Below are 22128 nucleotides of genomic sequence, written 5' to 3' on the forward strand. Positions count from 1 at the left end.
GGGGGGAACACTCTCTCGTGGGCGGCGGTACTGGCACAGGGCCTCTCATATTACGACAGTGTGTCTGACGTTGGTTGTGCACCACCACCATCAGAGACACTTCATTGTACTATGAAGGACCCTGTGCCAGTGCCGTCGCCCAAGAGTGGGCCCACCCACCTGTCCAGGCAAAGGCACTCGCACGGGTGCTTGCACCAAGTGGTGACCACGGCCCTGTGGGGGGAGTCAGCCCATTTAGGGAGGTATAAAAATGGCCTATGGTGGACATTCAGCAGCTGCAAATGGAGGAATTGGAGCAGTCAGTAAGAGGAGGCCAAAAGCAAGACATTTTTCAGGCAAGCTACGTGTCAGCAGGGGAAGGTGGGACAAAATAATTTGAAATCCATGATTGGTTCAATTTAATGAAGGTTGGATCATCAACATTTCTGGTAGCCAGACGTGTCCTTTTTTCGGTCAGTATTGAACCAGCAGCACTGAAGACTCTTTCTGATAGCACACTAGCAGCTGGGCAAGCAAGCTCCTGTAATGCATATTCTGCCAATTCAGGCTAGGTGTCTATTTTAGATGACCAGTAATCAAAGGGGAATGACCTGTGAGGTTGAACATCGATAAGGGAGGAAAAATAGTTAGTAACCATACTGGACAAATGCTGTCTCCTGTCACTTTGAATTGATGCTGCTGTACCTGTCCTGTCTGCAGTCATTGCGAAATCACTCCACAACCTGGTCAGAAAACCCCTCTGTCCAACGCCACTTCGGATTTGTGCACCTCTAACACCTCTGCCATGTTGCCCCCTACAGCTCGTGTGAGAACCATCACTGCCGCTGTGTGCTGGGAATGCCTGAATCAAACGGTCTACAAGAGTTGCTTGTTTGGTAGCCAATATTTGCTCAAGATTCTCATGTGGCATGATATTTTGTAATTTTCCTTTGTATCGTGGATCCAGGAGGCAGGCCAACCAGCAATCGTCATCGGTCATCATTTTGATAATGCGTGGGTCCCTTTTAAGGATACGCAAGGCTTACTCAGCCATGTGGGCCAATGTTCCAGGTGTAAATTCACTGCTTGTGCTGGGTTGAGGAGCACTTTCTTGCAAATCAACATCACTTGTGGCCCACAAAAACCCTGTACCTGACCTTGCAACGCCACCAGTTTCTATTTCCCCCTGAGAAGCATCCTCCTCCCATAAATATTCATTCCCATCATCCTCCTCCTCCTCTTTGTCCACCACCTCGTCCAGGAGAGTTCCATGAGCAGACAATGGCTGACTGTCATCAAGGCTTCCCTCATCCTCGGGTGCAGATGCCTGCTCCTTGATGTGCATCAAACTTTGCATCAGCAGAAACATTAGTGGAATGCTCAAGCTTATGATGGCGTCGTCTGCACTTACCAGCTGTGTGCATTCCTCAAAACACTGAAGGACTTGACAGAGGTCTTGTTGCTTCGACCACTGCACACCAGACAACTCCATGTCTGCCATCCAACTGCCTGCCCGTGTATATGTATCCTCCCACAAATAAATGACAGCACGCCTCTGTTCGCACAGCCTCTGAAGCATGTGTAGTGTGGAGTTCCACCTTGTTGCAACATCGATTATTAGGCGGTGCTGGGGAAGATTCAGCTATCGCTGATGGTTCAGCATACGGCTGGAGTGTACGGGCGACCGGCGGATGTGCGGGCAAAGTCTTCGCACCTTCAGGAGCAGGGCTGGTAACTCCGGATAATTTTTTAGGAGGCACTGCACCACCAGGTTCAAGGTGTGAGCCAGGCAAGGTATGTGTTTCAGTTCTGAAAGGGCTATGGCAGCCATAAAATTCCTTCCGTTATCACTGACTACCTTGCCTGCCTCAAGATGTACACTGCCCAGCCATGACTGAGTTTTTTGCTGCAAGTACTCGGCCAGTACTTCCGCGGTGTGTCTGTTGTCGCCCAAACACTTTATTTGTAGCACAGCCTGCTGACGCTTACCACTAGCTGTTCGATAATGGGACACCTCATGTGCAACACTGGCAGCTGCGGATGAAGTGGTCGTTCGACTGTGCTCTGTGGACGAGCTTTCACTTCTGGAGGAGGAGGAGGAGGGGTGGCGAATGCCTACAGCAAACTTTCCTAGACCGTGGGCTAGGCAGAAGTGTCCAAGTATGGCTGTCCCCTGTGGACCCTGCATCCACCACATTAACCCAGTGCGCCGTGATGGACACGTAACATCCCTGGCCATGCCTACTGGTCCATGCATCTGTTGTGAGGTGCACCTTTTTAATGATTGATTGCCTGAGTGCATGGACAATGCGGTCTTTGAAATGCTGGTGGAGGGCTGGGATGGCTTTTCTCGCAAAGAAGTGTCGACTGGGTAGGTCATAGCGTGGTACTGCGTAGGCCATCAGGGCTTTGAAAGCTTTGCTTTCAATCAACCGGTAGGGCTTTCTTTTCCTAACGAGAGTCTCTTGTAGGGTGAGCTGGACTGGAGAGCTGCATATGGTGGAACTAGCGGGGGTGGTGGTGGACATGGCAGATTGAATGAGGGTTGGTTATGGTATTCTTGATGTTGGCCTACCTACAGTGTTTCCTACCAAGAACCTTGTGATTCCCTGACTGCTTTGGCCTTGCGACAATACCTCCACATTTGCTGCTGGTGGTGTCCTAACCGGTGGGCTTACAGTGAGGGAAGCAATGTAGCGTTGCTGACTACCTTCATTCTGAGCAGGTGCACCAACGGTACGGGACGTTTGGTAGTTAGTCCAGGATTGCAAGTGCATGCTGGTTAAATGTCTATGCATGCAACTTGTATTTAAATTTAGGAGATTCTTCCCTCTGCTAAAGGTCTTTGAGCACTTCTTGCAGATAACTTTGCACTGATCATTCGGATCTTGGTTAAAAAATTCCCACACTGCACTCTTCCTACTATAGAATTCCTTTTCAGGCATTGCACGCCGTGCTACTATCACCGGATGGCCACGCTGTCCTAAAACTGTTTTTGGTTTTGACAAACATTTTTGGCCTGATACGGGCCTGCCAGATGAAAGCTGTTGCGATGTACATGGCTGCTGCGGATCATCCTCCGCTTCCGAGCTACTGGCAGCGACACCCTCTTCCCCCAATGGCTGCCAATCTGGGTCAACAACTGGGTCATCTATCACCTCCTCTTCAATGTCATGTGCACCTTCCTCTGTGTCACTGTGTAAGCTGCTATAGCGTTCGTGACGGGGCACCATAGTCTCATCAGGGTCAGATTCTGGCTCAGTACACTGCGAGGGCAATGTAGTGATCTGAATCAATGGAACAGCACAATAATCTAGCTGTGGCTGTGCGTCTGTGCACTCCATGTCCGATTCATCTTGTAATGGGCTTTTAACAATTTCCCTCTCTAACCCAGGCACGGTATGTGTAAAGAGCTCCACGGAGTAAACTGTAGTGTCGCCTGCCGCATCCTTCACTTTTGGTTTGGGTGAAGGACACAAGGAAGCGCTTATATATTTTGAACCTTCTGAAGAGGAGGCGAAAGAGCTAGAGGCTGAGTGAGCAAGGAAAGCCAAAACTTTTGTCTGCTGCTCCGGCTTTAAAAGCGGTTTTCCTACTCCCAAATAAGGGAGCCTTCGAGGCCTTGTGTAGCCAGATGATGATGCTGGCTCAACACCTCGAGCCTTTGGTGCTATTTTGCTTTTCCCACTACCACCAGATGCTCCACCACCACCACCACCATCAGTAAAGGCTGGCAACGACCGCCCACGGCCTCTTCCACCAGACTTCCTCATTTTTGGAAAAATTTAACCAAAATAACAACTGTTATATGGTACTGTAAAACAAGGTAGAAGGTGTATATAAACTTGTTGAGAATTTAAATCTCCCTTTTTCGGGGGGGAGACTGCAACAAAACTCAGGCCCAGTGTATTAGACTACACAATGTAAGTGGCAGAACGTGGCTGGAAGATAGACGACAAACAGAACTGACGCAGGTCCACTTAGTGCCAATTTAAATCTCCCTTATTTGGGGGGAGACTGCAACAAAACTCAGGCCCAGTGTATTACACTACACAATGTAAGTGGCAGAACGTGGCTGGAAGATATACGACAAACTAACAGAACTGACGTAGATCCACTTAGTGCCAATTTAAATCTCCCTTTTTTGGGGGGGAGAATGCAACAAAACTCAGGCCCAGTGTATTACACTACACAATGTATGTGGCAGAACGTGGCTGGAAGAGGTATGACAAACTAACAGAACTGACGTAGATCACCTTAGTGCCAATTTAAATCTCCCTTTTTTGGGGGGGAGAATGCAACAAAACTCAGGCCCAGTGTATTACACTACACAATGTAAGTGGCAGAACGAGGCTGGAAGATATACGACAAACAGAACTGACGTAGATCCACTTAGTGCCAATTTATATCTCCCTTTTTTTTTGGGGGGGGGAGACTGCAACAAAACTCAGGCCCAGTGTATTACACTACACAATGTAAGTGGCAGAACATGGCTGGCTGCTATAAGACACACTAACAGACTGTCATGATCCAGTTCTGAGATTATGTTCAGCTCTCTTGTCTCTGGACTGGTCATGTGGGAGTTAATCCTCACCAGGTTGACTAACAGCAAGGGGGGTGGTTCCCTGCATGGTCAGAACAGTCTCTGTCAGTTCTTTTTGTAAGCGAGCATGAGACGTGACAAGGGCCCGATGTTCCACCAAAAAATCCTGCACCATCTGTGTCAAACTGGACACTTGATCCGCCAAGTTGCAAAGCGGATCCATGACCGGAGAAAAAAAAAATGACAAAATCCCCTTTAAATGTCAGGTCAGCTATAATGTAATGTGCTGCTGCAGTGCAGTATACAGCAACCTCCACCAGGGGGTGCTGATTAAGGAAAGGAGGCTGCACACACAGCACAGCAACACTGAACAACAGCACAGGTGTCACACGTAATGAAAGGGACATGAAACAAGCCAAGGTCATACACAGAGATAGCAGCGCGGTACAGAAGGGGCAAGCAGAGAATCGTCGGGGACAAGCAAGATGTCAGAACCTACCGGGAACGTGGTAACCAAAACATGAGACGTAAGACGGAGTCGGGGTACAGGCCAGAGGTCAGAATAAGTCATAAACGGGTGCAGGCAGTCAGAGGCAAACAGGAACACTATTACAGGGATCAGGTCAGGAGCTCAAACAGTGCAGAATGAACTATAGCTGACACTGGCCCACAGGCTACAGAGGACTTAAATAGTTCAGCCAGCTCCAGGGTGAGGCAGAGAGTCTGTAGATGTTGCTTTGCATTCTGCCGAACCCTTGGTTCAGCTTCCTGACACTTTTTCTGGCGAAAAAGATAAATTTCACCTGTTCAGGGAAAGCTGTAAGTTATTGTTTTCCCTTAGACCTCTATCGTCTGGAAATGAGACTCAGCGGGTAGGGGTTATAATTTCCTTACTTAGGCAGGGTCCTCAGTCTTGGGATGACTCTGCGCTTAGATGTCTGCTCAGGAGTGGACTGGCGGATTACCTGAAGGACGCTCTGGCCTTTTAGCCACCTCCCAGCTCATTGGAGGAGACCATGACTCAGGCTATCCGCATGGATCGGAGGCTGAGGGAGACAGGTATTGCACAGCGAAAGGGTCCGTTTTTTCCTGCTGGTCCTGTTTCATCCCCATCTGAAGCTATGGAGGTGGGAGTCGCCAATCTCAAGGAGAAGGAGAGGAGACGACGGTTTGAAACAAAGTTGTGTTTCTACTGTGGAGATCCTGGACATTGGAAAAAAGACTGCTCCTCCTGTCCACCAACCTACAAGCGGCTGAGTCTGGGTGATTGTCGTGGTAGTCACCCCAACTCTCAGGTACCTTTTTTGGCATTTTCAAAAATTTTGTTGGAAGTGGAACTTTGTTGTGGGAGTGGCTCTGTGTCCACTTCTGCCTTCGTGGATAGCGGGTCGTCCATGAACTTTATTAACTCTGACTTGGTGTCCAGGTGTAAGTTAGGGACAGTTAGGCTAGAGACTCCTATTCATATTGTTGCCATTGATAAAACACCACTGGCTAAGAATGTCATCAAAATGATTTCTGAAGAGTTTCTCCTTAAAGTGAGTGCTTTACACCAAGAACGTATTTCATGTTTTGTTATGGACAATCTGCCTGCGGGACTGGTGTTGGGGCTTCCCTGGTTGCAATCACATAATCCTGTTATAAACTGGGAAACCCGGGACATTGTTAAATGGGGTCCCAATTGTTCTAAGAAATGTCTTGCTTCTGTATCTGTGTCATCCGTCGGTCTGGAGGGTATTCCGGAGTACCTGAAGGACTTTGAGGATGTGTTCTCCGAAAAGGAGGCTGAGGTTCTGCCACCACACCGCCCATTCGATTGTGCTGTTGATCTTGATCCTGGTGCCAAATTGCCCAAAGCCCATCTGTACAATCTCTCTGCCCCTGAGCGGGCTGCCATGAAGGAGTATATCTCCGATAGTCTCCGCAAAGGGCACATTCGGCCATCTGTCTCTCCTGTGGCTGCGGGGATCTTTTTCGTGAAGAAAAAGGATGGTGGTCTACGCCCATGCCTCGATTTTCGAGAACTTAATAAAATCACCATAAGAAATACTTATCCTCTCCCACTGATCCCCGATTTGTATAACCAATTGTCGGGGGCCAGGTGGTTCTCTAAGTTGGACCTCAGGGGGGCATACAATCTCATCCGTATGCGGGAGGGGGATGAATGGAAAACTGCTTTTCTCACCTCTGAAGGTTTGTTTGAGAATTTGGTTATGCCCTTTGGCCTGACTAACGCACTAGCTGTGTTTCAGAATTTCATGAATCATGTTTTCTCAGATTTTATTGGGCGTTTTATGGTAATTTATTTGGATGACATCCTCATATATTCTTCCGACAAACAGAGTCACATGGACCACCTCCGTGCAGTTCTTCTGAGGCTTAGGGAGAACTCACTATTTGCTAAACCAGAGAAATGTTCATTTTTTGCTCAGGAATTAGCCTTTCTAGGGGTCATTTTGTCCGCTAAGGGGTTTCGTATGGACCCTAGGAAGGTACAGGCTATTGTGGATTGGGTGCAACCCAGAGATCTCAAGGGTCTTCAGCGTTTTCTGGGTTTCGCTAATTATTATAGAAAATTCATTAAGGGGTTTTCTCAGGTGGTCAAACCCCTCACAGATTTAACTCGTAAGGGGGCAGATCTCAAAAACTGGTCAACTGCAGCTTTGGGGGCATTTTCTTCTTTGAAGAATTGTTTCATGACTGCTCCTGTACTGGTTCAACCAGATTTGTCTAAACCATTTATTGTAGAGGTGGACGCCTCGGAGGTGGGAGTAGGGGCTGTGTTATCCCAAGGGCCCACCACGTTGACTAACTTAAGACCTTGTGCCTTCTTTTCGAGAAAATTTTCCTCTGCTGAGAGGAATTATGATGTGGGTAATCGGGAGCTATTGGCCATTAAATTAGCATTTGAAGAATGGAGGCATTTTTTGGAGGGAGCTGCCCATCATATTACTGTCATTACTGATCACAAGAATCTGTCTTACATCGAATCTGCCAAACGGTTGACCCCGAGACAAGCAAGGTGATCACTTTTCTTTTCCCAATTTCAGTTTTCTATTACTTTCAGACCAGGGTCCAAGAATGTGAAGGCTGATGCCTTATCTCGTAGCTTGGACCCAGTTTCACCACCTGAACCTCCCTCCTCCATTCTTCAGCGCGGAGTGGTGGTGGCTGCGGTGTCATCAGTATTGGAGCGAGAGATTCGTGAAGCCCAATCTCTTGCTCCCTCATCCGTACCCAATGATAAGCTCTTTGTACCTGTCCAGTATCGGTTAAGGGTGCTTCAGGAGTTCCATGACTCGGCTCTTAGTGGGCATCCTGGAATCTCGGCCACACGTAAAGCCATCACTAGGCTGTTTTGGTGGCCTTCGTTGGCTTCTGACGTCATTGGGTTTGTGTCTTCCTGTGAAACTTGTGCTCGCGCTAAAACCTCCCGTAACCGGCCGGCCGGGGAATTGGTACCACTGCCAATTCCAGATAGACCGTGGACTCACCTGTCCATGGATTTTATCACTGATCTTCCCCACTCTCATGGCAAAACCGTTATCTGGGTAGTTGTTGATAGGTTCAGTAAGCAGGCACATTTTGTACCTTTAGCGGGTCTCCCTAATGCTGAGACACTATCAAAACTATTCATGGAGCATGTGGTTCGATTGCATGGTATGCCTGTCAGTGTGGTGTCTGATAGAAGAGTGCAATTTGTGGCAAAATTTTGTAGGGCTTTTTGTAAAAGGCTGGGTATCAGTCTGTCCTTTTCTTCGGCCTACCATCCTGAGACCAATGGTCAGACTGAGAGGACCAATCAGTCTTTGGAGCAGATATTGCGATGTCTTGCTATGTCCAGACAGGATGATTGGTGCTTTGCTGTACCCATGGCGGAATTTGCTTTTAATAATCGTGTCAATCAGTCCACTGGTACGTCCCCGTTCTTTTGCAACTATGGGTTTCACCCTCACTTTGGTGAGTTTTCCCGGCTGGATTCGGGGTGTCCAGGGGCTGATTCAGCCTTTCTGCGGTTAGGAGAGATCTGGAGGGAGGTTCAGAGAAACATTGAGGAGGCTCAGGGCAAGTATAAATTTTTTGCTGATAAACGACGTTCTGTGGGGCCGACTTACCAGCTGGGGGATAAGGTATGGTTATCCACTAAGAATATTAGATTGAGGATTCCCTCTGCTAAGCTGGGTCCCAAGTTTATTGGCACTTATGACATTTTGGAGGTGGTTAATCCTGTGTCCTTCCGTCTATGCTTGCCTACATCGTTGCGGATCCCCAATGTATTCCATAAGGCGCTTCTGAAGCCATCAGTGCCTTCCTCAGGTGAGTCTCCCGCGCACCCTCCGCCTGTTGTGGTTGATGGCCAGACCGAGTATGAGGTGGAATGGGTGGTGGATTCTCGTATGCTCCACCGTTCACTGCAGTACTTGGTCCATTGGAGGGGTTACGGTCCTGAGGACCGGTCGTGGGTGCCAGCACGTTTGGTCCATGCAGATCGGCTAGTCTGGGCCTTTCATACTCGTTATCCAGAGAAGCCTGGGGGTCCAGTGGCCCCCCATTGAGAGGGGGGTACTGTCATGATCCAGTTCTGAGATTATGTTCAGCTCTCTTGTCTCTGGACTGGTCATGTGGGAGTTAATCCTCTCTGCCTCACCCTGGAGCTGGCTGAACTATTTAAGTCCTCTGCAGCCTGTGGGCCAGTGTCAGCTATAGTTCATGCTGCACTGTTTGAGCTCCTGACCTGATCCCTGTAATAGTGTTCCTGTTTGCCTCTGACTGCCTGCACCCGTTTATGACTTGTTCTGACCTCTGGCCTGTACCCCGACTCCGTCTTACGTCTCATGTTTTGGTTACCATGTTCCCGGTAGGTTCTGACATCTTGTTTGTCCCCGACGATTCTCTGCTTGCCCCTTCTGTACTGCGCTGCTATCTCTGTGTATGACCTTGGCTTGTTTTATGTCCCTTTCATTACCTGTGACACCTGTGTTGTTGCTCAGTGTTGCTGCGCTGTGTGTGCAGCCTCCTTTCCTTACCCAGCACCCCCTGGTGGAGGTTGCTCTATACTGCACTGCAGCAGCACATTTCACAGAACTGACCTAGATCAACTTAGTGCCAATTAAAATCTCCCTTTTTTGGGGGTAGACTGCATCAAAACTCAGGCCCAGTGTATTACACTACACAATGTAAGTGGCAGAACGTGGCTGGAAGATATACGACAAACAGAACTGACGTAGATCCACTTAGTGCCAATTTAAATCTCCCTTTTTTTGGGAGGAGACTGCACCAAAACTTAGGCCCAGTGTATTACACTACACAATGTAAGTGGCAGAACGTGGCTGGAAGATATAGGACAAACAAAACTGACGTAGATCCACTTAGTGCCAATTTAAATCTCCCTTTTTGGGGGGGGGGGGGGGAGACTGCAACAAAACTCAGGCCCAGTGTATTACACTACACAATGTAAGTGGCTGATCGTGGCTGGAAGATATATGACAAACAGAACTGACGTAGATCCACTTAGTGCCAATTAAAGTCTCCCTTTTTTTTGGGGGGGGGACTGAAACAAAACTCAGGCCCAGTGTATTACACTACACAATGTAAGTGGCAGAACATGGCTGGAAGATATACGACAAACTAACAGAACTGACGTAGATCCACTTAGTGCAAATTAAATTCTCCCTTTTTTGGGGGGTAGACTGCACCAAAACTCAGGCCCAGTGTATTACACTACACATGGTAAGTGGCAGAACGTGGCTGGCTGATATAAGACAAACTAACAGAACTGACGTAGATCCACTTAGTGCAGATTAACCCCTTTACCCCCAAGGGTGGTTTGCACGTTATGGAATGGGCCAATTTTTACAATTCTGACCACTGTCCCTTTATGAGGTTACAACTCTGGAACGCTTCAACGGATCCCGGTGATTCTGACACTGTTTTCTCGTGACATATTGTACTTCATGATAGTGGTAACATTTATTTGATATTACCTGCGTTTATGTGTGAAAAAAACGGAAATTTGGCGAAAATTTTGAAAATTTTGCAATTTTCCAACTTTGAATTTTTATGCAATTAAACCACAGAGATATGTCACACAAAATACTTAATAAGTAACATTTCCCACATGTCTACTTTACATCAGCACAATTTTGGAACCAAAATTTTTTTTTGTTAGGGAGTTATAAGGGTTAAAATTTGACCAGCAATTTCTCATTTTTACAACACCATTTTATTTTAGGGACCACATCTCATTTGAAGTCATTTTGAGGGGTCTATATGATAGAAAATACCCAAGTGTGACACCATTCTAAAAACTGCACCCCTCAAGGTTCTCAAAACCACATTTAAGAAGTTTATTAACCCTTCAGGTGCTTCACAGGAATTTTTGGAATGTTTAAATAAAAATGAACATTTAACTTTTTTTCACAAAAAATTTACTTCAGCTCCAATTTGTTTTATTTTACCAAGGGTTACAGGAGAAAATGGACCCCAAACGTTGTTGTAAAATTTGTCCTGAGTACGCTGGTACCCCATATGTGGGGGTTAACCACAGTTTAGGCGCATGGCAGAGCTCGGAAGGGAAGGAGCGCCATTTGACTTTTCAATGCAAAATTGACTGGAATTGAGATGGGACGCCATGTTGAGTTTGGAGAGCCACTGATGTGCCTAAACATTGAAACCCCCCACAAGTGACACCATTTTGGAAAGTAAACCCCCTAAGGAACTTATCTAGAGGTGTGGTGAGCACTTTGACCCACCAAGTGCTTCAGAGATGCTTATAATGCAGAACTGTAAAAATAAAAAATCATTTTTTTTCACAAAAATTATCTTTTCGCCCCCAATTTTTTATTTTCCCAATGGTAAGAGAAGAAATTGGACCACAAAAGTTGTTGCACAATTTGTCCTGAGTACTCGGATACCCCATATGTGGGGGTAAACCACTGTTTGGGCGCATAGGAGAGCTCCGAAGGGAAGGAGCGCCGTTTGACCTTTCAATGCAAAATTGACAGGAATTGAGATGGGACGCCATGTTGCATTTGGAGAGCCACTGATGTGCCTAATCATTGAAACCCCCCACAAGTGACACCATTTTGAAAAGTAGACCCCCTAAGGAACTTATCTAGATGTGTGGTGAGCACTTTGACCCAATAAGAGCTTCACAGAAGTTTATAATGCAGAGCCGTAAAAATAAAACAAAAATTTTTTCCCACAAAAATTATTTTTTAGCCCCCAGTTTTGTATTTTCCCGAGGGTAACAGGAGAAATTGGACCCCAAAAGTTGTTGTGCAATTTGTCCTGAGTGCGCTGATACCCTATATGTGGGGGAGAACCAGCGTTTGGGCGCATGGGAGGGCTCGGAAGGGAAGGAGCGCCATTTGGAATACAGACTTAGATGGAATGGTCTGCAGGCGTCACATTGTGTTTGCAGAGCCCCTAATGTACCTAAACAGTAGAAACCCCCCACAAGTGACCCCATATTGGAAACTAGACCCCCCACAAACTTATCTAGATGTGTTGTGAGAACTTTGAGCCCCCAAGTGTTTCACTACAGTTTATAATGCAGAGCCGTGAAAATAAAAAATCTCTTTTTTTCCCACAAAAATTATTTTTTAGCCCCCAGTTTTGTATTTTCCCGAGGGTAACAGGAGAAATTGGACCCCAAAAGTTGTTGTCCAATTTGTCCTGAGTACGCTGATACCCCATATGTTGGGGTAAACTCCTGTTTGGGCACACGGGAGAGCTCGGAAGGGAAGGAGCACTGTTTTACTTTTTCAATGCAGAATTGGATGGAATTGAGATCGGTCGCCATGTTGCGTTTGGAGAGCCCCTGATGTGTCTAAACAGTGGAAACCCCCCAATTATAACTGAAACCATAATCCAAACACACCCCTAACCCTAATCCCAACGGTAACCCTAACCACACCTCTAACCCAGACACACCCCTAATCCTAATCCCAACCGCAAATGTAATCCAAACCCTAACCCTAACTTTAGCCCCCACCCTAACTGTAGCCTTAACCCTAACCCTAGCCCCAACCCTAGCCCTAACCCTAGCCCTAACCCTAGCCCCAACCCTAACCCTAGCCCTAACCCTAGCCCTAACCCTAGCCCTAACCCTAACCCTAGCCCTAACCCTAGCCCTAACCCTAACCCTAGCCCTAACCCTAGCCCTAACCCTAGCCCTAACCCTAGCCCTAACCCTAACCCTAGCACTAACCCTAACCCTAGCCCTAACCCTAGCCCTAACCCTAGCCCTAGCCCTAACCCTAGCCCTAACCCTAGCCCTAACCCTAGCCCTAACCCTAGCCCTAACCCTAATGGGAAAATGGAAATAAATACATTTTTTTAATTTTTTTAATTTTTCCCTAACTAAGGGGGTGATGAAGGGGGGTTTGATTTACTTTTATAGCGGTTTTTTTAGCGAATTTTTATGATTGGCAGCCGTCACACACTGAAAGACGCTTTTTATTGCAAAAAATATTTTTTTGCCTTACCACATTTTGAAAGTTATAATTTTTCCATATTTGAGTCCACAGAGTCATGTGAGGTCTTGTTTTTTTGCGGGACAAGTTGACGTTTTTATTGGTAACATTTTCGGGCACGTGACATTTTTTGATCGCTTTTTATTCCGATATTTGTGAGGCAGAATGACCAAAAACCAGCTATTCATGAATTTCTTTTGAGGGAGGCGTTTATACCATTCCGCGTTTGGTAAAATTGATAAAGCAGTTTTATTCTTCGGGTCAGTACGATTACAGCGACACCTCATTTATATAATTTTTTTTATGTTTTGGCGCTTTTATACGATAAAAACTATTTTATAGAAAAAATAATTATTTTTGCATCGCTTTATTCTGAGGACTATAACTTTTTTATTTTTTTGCTGATGTTGCTTTATGGCGGCTCGTTTTTTGCGAGACAAGATGACGCTTTTAGTGGTACTATGGTTATTTATATCCGTCTTTTTGATCGCGTGTTATTCCACTTTTTGTTCGGCGGTACGATAACAAAGCGTTTTTTTTTGCCTCGTTTTTTTTTTTTTCTTACGATGTTTACTGAAGTGGTTAACTAGTGGGACAGCTTTATAGGTCGGGTTGTTACGGATGCGGCGATACTAAATATGTGTACTTTTATTGTTTTTTTTTTATTTAGATAAAGAAATGTATTTATGGGAATAATATATATATATTTTTTTCATTATTTAGGATTTTTTTTTTTTTACACACTTGGAATTTTTTTTTTTAACTTTTTTACTTTGTCCCAGGGGGGGACAATACAGATCGGTGATCTGACAGTTTGCACAGCACTCTGACAGATCACCGATCTGTCAAACAGCGCTGCAGCGTTACCAAGTGCCTGCTCTGAGCAGGCACTTGGTAAGCCACCTCCCTCCCTGCAGGACCCGGATCCGCGGCCATCTTGGATCCGGGACTTGCTGCAGGGAGGGAGGTAAGAGACCCCCGGAGCAACGCGATCACATCGCGTTGCTGCGGGGGTCTCAGAGAAGCCCGCAGGGAGCCCCCTCCCTGCACGATGCTTCCCTGCACCGCCGGCACATCGCGATCATCTTTGATCGCGGTGTGCCGGGGGTTAATGTGCCGGGGGCGGTCCGTGACCGCTCCTGGCACATAGTGCCCGATGTCAGCTGCAATAAGCCCCCCGTGAGCGCGGCCGATCGCGCTGGACGTAATATTCTGTCCTTGGGAATTAAGGCCCACCCCCACATGGACGGAATATTACGTCCAATGGCAGAAAGGGGTTAAAATCTCCCTTTTTTGGGGGGTAGACTGCACCAAAACTCAGGCCCAGTGTATTACACTACACAATGTAAGTGGCAGAACATGGCTGGAAGATATACGACAAACAGAACTGACGTAGATCCACTTAGTGCCAATTTAAATCTCCCTTTTTTTTGGGGGGGAGACTGCAACAAAACTCAGGCCCAGTGTATTACGCTACACAATGTAAGTGGCTGATCGTGGCTGGAAGATATATGACAAACAGAACTGACGCAGATCCACTTAGTGCCAATTTAAGTCTCCCTTTTTTGGGGGGGGGGGAGACTGCAACAAAACTTAGGCCCAGTGTATTACGCTACACAATGTAAGTGGCTGATCGTGGCTGGAAGATACATGACAAACAGAACTGACGTAGATCCACTTAGTGCCAATTTAAGTCTCCCTTTTTTTTGGGGGGGAGACTGCAACAAAACTCAGGCCCAGTGTATTACACTACACAATGTAAGTGGCTGATCGTGGCTGGAAGATATATGACAAACAGAACTGACGCAGATCCACTTAGTGCCAATTTAAGTCTCCCTTTTTTGGGGGGGGGGGGAGACTGCAACAAAACTTAGGCCCAGGGTATTACGCTACACAATGTAAGTGGCTGATCGTGGCTGGAAGATACATGACAAACAGAACTGACGTAGATCCACTTAGTGCCAATTTAAGTCTCCCTTTTTTTGGGGGGGAGACTGCAACAAAACTCAGGCCCAGTGTATTACACTACACATGGTAAGTGGCAGAACGTGGCTGGAAGATATAGGACAAACTAACAGAACTGATGTAGATCCACTTAGTGCAAATTAAAATCTCCCTTTTTTGGGGGGTAGACTGCACCAAAACTTAGGCCCAGTGTATTACACTACACAATGTAAGTGGCAGAATGTGGCTGGAAGAGGTACGACAAACTAATAGAACTGACGTTGATCCACTTAGTGCCAATTTAAATCTCCCTTTCTTTGGGGGGAGACTGCAACAAAACTCAGGCCCAGTGTATTACACTACATATGGTAAGTGGCAGAACGTGGCTGGAAGATATAGGACAAACTAACAGAACTGACGTAGATCCACTTAGTGCCAATTAAAATCTCCCTTTTTTGGGGGGGAGACTGCAACAAAACTCAGGCCCAGTGTATTACACTACACAATGTAAGTGGCAGAACGTAGATCTATTGTTGGGACTGGTGGAACGCACCAAGTATAAGATGAAATAATATTGGTGCGTTTGCAGTCCGGAGTCCACCGTGCAGGTGAAAAACCTGCTGCTAGTAAATGGCAGCACTATATGGCGGTGGAAGCGAACCCTGTAAAGCCACAGGTCCACAATACTGCACTAATGAGTGCAAGGAAGGAGTCAGCGAACTCAATCCCAAGACTAAGGGTTGAAGTCCGTACAGACTACTTGCGCATCACACCGCAACTGGGTGTGTTAGGTATAGTAAGAGCACCGAAGTGCGAACTGTGCCGTGCTGGCAGACACCACTAAGTACCCAGACGTGGGTTAGGAAGTGCACTACTGGTGCGTGGTGCCGCACTGGCGGTCACAGCAATAGACTCTGATTCGTGTGTAACACGTTGAGTGATTAGTCGGGCGCTAGGTAGCAGCCATACTCCTTATGCGAACAGTCATACAATAGGGTAGGGTTATTTAATGAACGACTTGCACTCACAACAAACACACGTATACAAATGTACACTAGCGCATGGCCATGCGGTCATGCGAAGCTTATATAGCTGCAGTACGTTCAGGACCTTCCAATAAAGGACCAATGGGCAGCTGCCACAGAAGTTAGCCCTTTCAGGACCTTCCAGGAGGACCAATGGGAACCACTGCAGCATCTGAGCATGTGACCCTCGATCTCCAACGGGAGATCTCATCCTGGGTATGCTCAGAAGGGAAAAAGCAGGACTTAGTCCCAAAAGCGTCCGCTCTCTGCTGCCCAGCACTGGCTTTAATGGCAAAAGCTGGAAAAGCAACAGCAAGCCTAAGCACAGAGTGAGACTGAGCCAGACGCAAAGACCGACGTCTCCGCTGAGCAGGTTCCACTGCGGCAGGAGAAGAATGGGAGACTGCAGCAGAAACGGCCCAAGATTCCCCCTGTGCAGAAGCGAGAACTCGACCCCCAACATCCACCTAGTGCCAATTTAAATCTCCCTTTTTTGGGGGGAGACTGCAACAAAACTTAGGCCCAGTGTATTACACTACACAATGTAAGTGGCAGAAAGTGGCTGGAAGATATACAACAAACAGAACTGACGTAGATCCACTTAGTGCCAATTTAAATCTCCCTTTTTTGGGGGGAGAATGCACCAAAATTCAGGCAATGTACAATGTAAGTGGCAGAACGTGGCTGGAAGATATATAAAAAAATACAAGGACTGTGCTACAATTTCAATCTACCTACAATGATCTCAGGACAAGTATGGCAGCCAGCAATAAAAAGGACTGCTGCACACAAAAGTGTGGACAAATAATCAAGATAACTGTGCAGAAAGGAGCAACAGGATTTTTGCTTTTAAAAAAGCAGTTGGTTTGCACAGCGGCGTACAAACAGCAATGCAGCTATCACGGAGCCTTATAAGGCAGCCTAATAAGCTACAGAGCTGATGCCCAAAAATATAAACTCCACTGTCCCTGCAAAGGTGGTGTTGGCAGTGGAAATCGCTACAGCACAAGCAGTTTCGGGGCTTAATCTTCCCTCCCTAACTATATCCCTTCTTCTGATGCAGCTGCAGCAACCTCTCCCTATGCTAAGATCGGTAGAAGCAAGATAGCGGTCGGTGTGCACGCCCCTTTATAGCCCCTGTGACGCCACAGAAAGCAAGTCAATCACTGTCATGCCCTTCTCTAAGATGGTGGAGACCGAGACCTATGTCATCACGCTGCCCACACTCTGCGTCCTCCTTCATTGGATGAAAAATGGCGCTGAAAACATCATACAAAACGTGACTTTGACGCGCTGATCGCCGACCTCATGGTCGATCCTACACTAGGATCAGGTCGGGTGTCACGAAACCCGACTTTGCTGAAAGTCGTCGATTTTTCAATTTATCCGATTCCGTTTCGCTCAACCCTAGTTACATGTAGTTGTGAAATGTAAAAATCAAATTACCCATTGTTATTAGGTTTTTCTGTGATTGGTTCTATTCTCCAAAACCATGATTCTGGAAATTCTGTTCTCGAAATAATGTCCTCATTTGGGAGATATTCTCCTTCATCAAAGTCATCGTTAAAACCTAGAGAAGAAAACACAACATATTTATAGCTGGAGGATCGTTAAGTGCATCTTTTTTGTACCTAGATATCACTAAACAGTAAGAGATAGGGTAAGGCCTTGTTTCAGTCCCACCAAGTCTTTTTACTCCTTGTTTGCTTTCCGTTTTTGGGGCATCTCTGGTTCCTATGGATATGCTGTCTGACAATCAGGTTGTGTTTCTTAGATACAATTTCCAAAACATCATGCAATTTCAAATACAGATTCACAGCAGTCACATTATGACAAATTTCTTTCCTACGGCTGGTGCATTAATCAGATTTTCAAAAATGAGAAGTATAACTATATTAGGGTGTCTACATTCTACTTAAAATTTTTCAGATCCTACCAGGTTCCTACATCTTACTTCTGCGCTTCCGAATGACATGAACTTCACATTGTGGTTCTGAAAGAAAATTAAAAAGAATGATTAATGGGTATCACGGACTATACAGACAATACAGCTGCCTTTTTCAGAAAGTTATGATGTAGTCTTTTAAAATAATTGAACTTGATAATTTTAATATTTAGGTCAGAATTATCTGCATGACTTCTCTCATGCCTTACTACCTCCTCTGCTGAGTTCTCTTTCAATACATTACTTTTGCCTATTTCCCTCTTCATATTTCCATGCCATTTCCTTTATTTTTACCCCATCAAATTATCACCTTTGATTTGATTTTCTATTCTTCTGATCATTTCACACCTTTGACTTCATAAACAATCAGACCATCTTTACAGTCTCATGTTTTTCTCATACTCTTGCGTTCATGACTTCTAACATGAGTCTCTTCTTCTAGTCACTTCCTCATCTTCTCTCCTTGTAGACTTGTCCCATGCCACTTCCACCACTACTGTTCTCTCTGTTATACTTTCCCCTTCAGGAATCCTCCTGGAATTTCCATTCTTAAGCACATTAATAAAGTTCTAAAGAAATATTTATTTTCAACATCGGGGTAGAGATGAGCAAACCCAATCTTAAAAGTACAGGATATTGAGTGTCCAGTGTTAAATGCCAAACATGGATTTCTCCCGAACGTCAATTGCAAAGTTCAGAGTTCCAGGGGAAGTCCAGGAGAAGAGTGTCACGGTGCTGTTTAAGGATTTCTCTGGCAAAGGGGCTCCTTTCCTATCTCTAATACTAGGGGGCACCCTAGTATTCCTGTCCCTCGGATTACCTCTGAAGGTGGAGACGCTGGGGTCACTTGCCTTGCTATGCTCCTGACTTACCCTTGTTTGTTCCTTCCCCCACCCAGGATGGTGTGAGGCCAAAGTTTATAGGATTGCACTAACTAGACAAACAAGGAAGACAGACAGGGATAAATGAAAACTGCAATCTTACAAAATGCAATTACCAAACAACTGAGTTAAACACATGGGAGGGTAAGGCAGGTGAAACCAAGTAGGAGAGGTAGAGGATGAACACACAAACAAACTCCGCTCAGAAATCGCCAGAACAACTCTCCAAATGCCAATTACAAACAATGAACAACTCCTCCAACTCCAAACCAGGTGGAATAAACTATCACTGGCAACTCCAAAAAGCCAGTGGCAAGCACATATACTAGAGGGGAGGGTTCAACGCAGAACAGCTGAGGAAATCCATGAAGGAGAGCTCCAGGATATCAACTGAATTGATAAACCCTAGCAATGCCAGAACAAAGAAAAAATGCACTGTTTAGTATGATGGGGAAGCAGTTCTAACCAGTGCAGGAATTCGGGTAACCAGATGCCGCCATCTTCTGACCCCTAGCTGTCTCAGTATCCCCATGACAAACAGAGAGATATTTTCCAGCTCAAAAGTTCAGGTCCCCATTGTTTTCAAAGGGGTTCAAGTCCTGTTTCAAGTTTGGGTACGGTTCTACTACCCGAACCAAACTTTGGAATAAAGTTTGGCTAGGGTACCAGAACTCGAACTTCCAAAGAACTGCTCATCCCTAATCAGGAGATGATCTCCATTACCTGATCTCTCCTGGGTTGTTGCCTGGTAGTTTGATTGCACGGCCAAACCAGCATCATAAAACACCCCCATACTGTTGGCACCACTCCCCGGTGTGCAGCCAGTGTCTGATTTCGCCATGGTGTCCCAGATCTAGACAGGTAAAGCAGACATGAGTAGCTTTGACCCTCACAAATGCATCCCTTGTCACTCTTGGACATAATAATTTCTAATAAAATTTTAAACAAATTCCTCACCTTCTTTTGGGACATCTTAAATTTTTTGCTCAGCACATTGAGACCTTTGTCTATGGCCACTAGTCCCACATAGGCCTTGTGATCTGCTTGCAATTTCAGTTTCATGGGAGCACCAGGACTCTGGACTCCATTGTCTCTATCGTTGTAACCTGTCACCAACAGCTATTTGAAGGTATAAAAAAGCATGTTAGCAAAGATTTCTATACAGTGCAAGTGGTAACATTGGAAAATAGATTCAACTGAATTGTATGATGATCAGCTGATGTTATTCTTTTTTAAAGGGAAACTGTCACGACAATTTTACTAAACAAACTAATGCTATTGCTGTACATAGGTTGTGGAACAACAAATATGATACTTGTAATTATCATATGTACAATTGTGAAGAAATCGATCATTGAAGCCCCTGGCAATAATGAGCTTGGAGCACATTGACAAGACTGCACTCTAATTTTCATGTGGCTTCAAAGCTGACGTTCTCAAGGATGGCACATTGGATTACCAGCAGACAGGTACCATTTTTATTGTTATACTAGATGCTAACAAGGTGGAGTTGTGTTACTGATTTGGGCTGGTATTATTATAGATGAATTAGCTGGAAATTTCCGGGTTGAAAAATGGAATCAAAATCAATTCCCCAACCTACTTCTCGCTTTTATAAAAGACTTTCTTCAAGCAGTGGTGCAGGAAAAGCCACGATTTTTATACAAAACAATGAACCCTGGCAGTATCAAAGTATGCATGGCTTGGCTGCCAGTAAAGGCCTTAAAGCAGAATAACGAGACGGCCACTTCCTCACCTGACCTGAACCCTACTGAGATCTTGCGGCCCTTATTAAATGGATGATTTACGGTGAAGAAGAACCTCTCTTATCGGTATCTGGAGGGCTATGGTTGGTGCTGCTCAAAAAGATGATCGTCAACAGATTAAGTGAAGGAAAGAGGAATGCGGTGGATCTCAGGCGCAGTTGCTAACAGGGGTTTATCCAGGTGGCAAGTATAAAAAAACTCCAATTTTTTGCAACATGTTTCAGAGTATAACCTACTCCATCCTCATGATGCCTGAGGAATGTGTAGGTTCTACTCTGAGTTGCGTTGCAATATACATCAATCTTTACGTAGCTGTGCCGCATACAACCTGATCAGGTGGGCGACCAACTCTCCAACCCACCCTTGGCTGTTGCCCATGGTATTATGTAATGCCCACCAGGGCCGTGGGGTACTCGGTACTGGCTCCGGTACTTAAGGGGATGTGTCACGGCAGTGGCGACCTGGTCCGTGGCCCTGGGCACCCATGTAAAAGGGATTTGAATAAAGTTTGTGTTCGTGACGCCACCTGTGGTATTCGGTCAGTGGGGACCAAAGCGGCTTAAAAGGGTCCTCTGGGGTGATGTTATTGCAGCTAAGATGGTATAACTTCCCACAGGTGAAGTTGGGTCCCCAGGGCTCCCGGTGTGTAGATGGAGATGTTGGGCAGTGTATAAAGAAACGGAGGACACAGGTTTGCAGTCTCTTTACTTGGTTTACTGAAGACTACAGGCTGCCCCAGTTCAGGGTCCAAGATCACAGGTACAGGCAGAGTCCGGCCAGCTTGGAAGCGAGTTCAGAGTCCCCTTTACCAGGTGGAGTTGAAAGCCTTCCTACCAGCACTGTGGTGTAGTCACTTGCTGCCTGTGGCTTCTGTCAAGGTCCTCACTGTTCTCTCTGTCCCTCTTTAGGTAGGACACTAATCTGTATGACAGGTGGTTCGATCCTTTTTACAGGGTCTATATCACGACCCGGGCTCTATGCGCCACTGTGTCTCCAGGTGTTAGGGCAGACAGGTGAGGTGTAGTCCAACTGTCCTGCCAGTTTCTGCTGTGCCTCTTAGAGTTTGATACAACCTTGGTCTTCTAGCTACCAGTATCTGCGCTCTGCAAGGAGGTAGCTCAGTCGCAGCTATTCTCCCCAATTCTCTACTCTCCTTTACTTCACTCTCCTCTATTCCGAATACAATGCGTTCTTCCTTCTGTATTATCTCTATCCAGGAGCTGCAGCACCCTAGTGGATGCATGACCCCTTACTTTCCTTTCTGCTTCAGACTGCTTCAGTCTGCTGTCTGGCACTCTCTGTAAGGAACTGACCAACTTTCCTCCAGACCAGAATATATATATATATATATATATATATATATACTAGCTGAAGAGCCCGGCGTTGCCTGGGCATAGTAAATATCTGTGGTTAGTTATAGCACCTCACTTCTCCTATTTTCCCATCACGTCTCTCATTTTCCCAATCACATCTTTCATTTTCCCCTTCACATCTCTCATTTTCTCCCTCACTCCTCTCATTCCCCCCTAACACTTGTCATTTCGACCTCACATCTGTCATTTTCCGAT

General features: G+C 46.0%; 1 protein-coding gene across 1 annotated transcript in view; it reads right to left on the reverse strand.

Moving 5' to 3' along the window:
* LOC138674679 (A.superbus venom factor 1-like) overlaps positions 1-22128 on the reverse strand; it is a 372946-nt gene that overhangs the window by 200814 nt on the left and 150004 nt on the right. Inside the window, exons 14-18 of the mRNA XM_069762494.1 lie at positions 19752-19913; positions 19518-19647; positions 17916-17961; positions 17652-17674; positions 17415-17538 (exon numbers count right to left, since the gene is read on the reverse strand). Coding sequence (XP_069618595.1) covers positions 17415-17538; positions 17652-17674; positions 17916-17961; positions 19518-19647; positions 19752-19913 — 485 coding nt within the window. The remainder of the gene's footprint in view (positions 1-17414; positions 17539-17651; positions 17675-17915; positions 17962-19517; positions 19648-19751; positions 19914-22128) is intronic.

Source organism: Ranitomeya imitator, chromosome 4, assembly GCF_032444005.1.
Source record: "Ranitomeya imitator isolate aRanImi1 chromosome 4, aRanImi1.pri, whole genome shotgun sequence".
Lineage (NCBI taxonomy): Eukaryota > Metazoa > Chordata > Amphibia > Anura > Dendrobatidae > Ranitomeya > Ranitomeya imitator.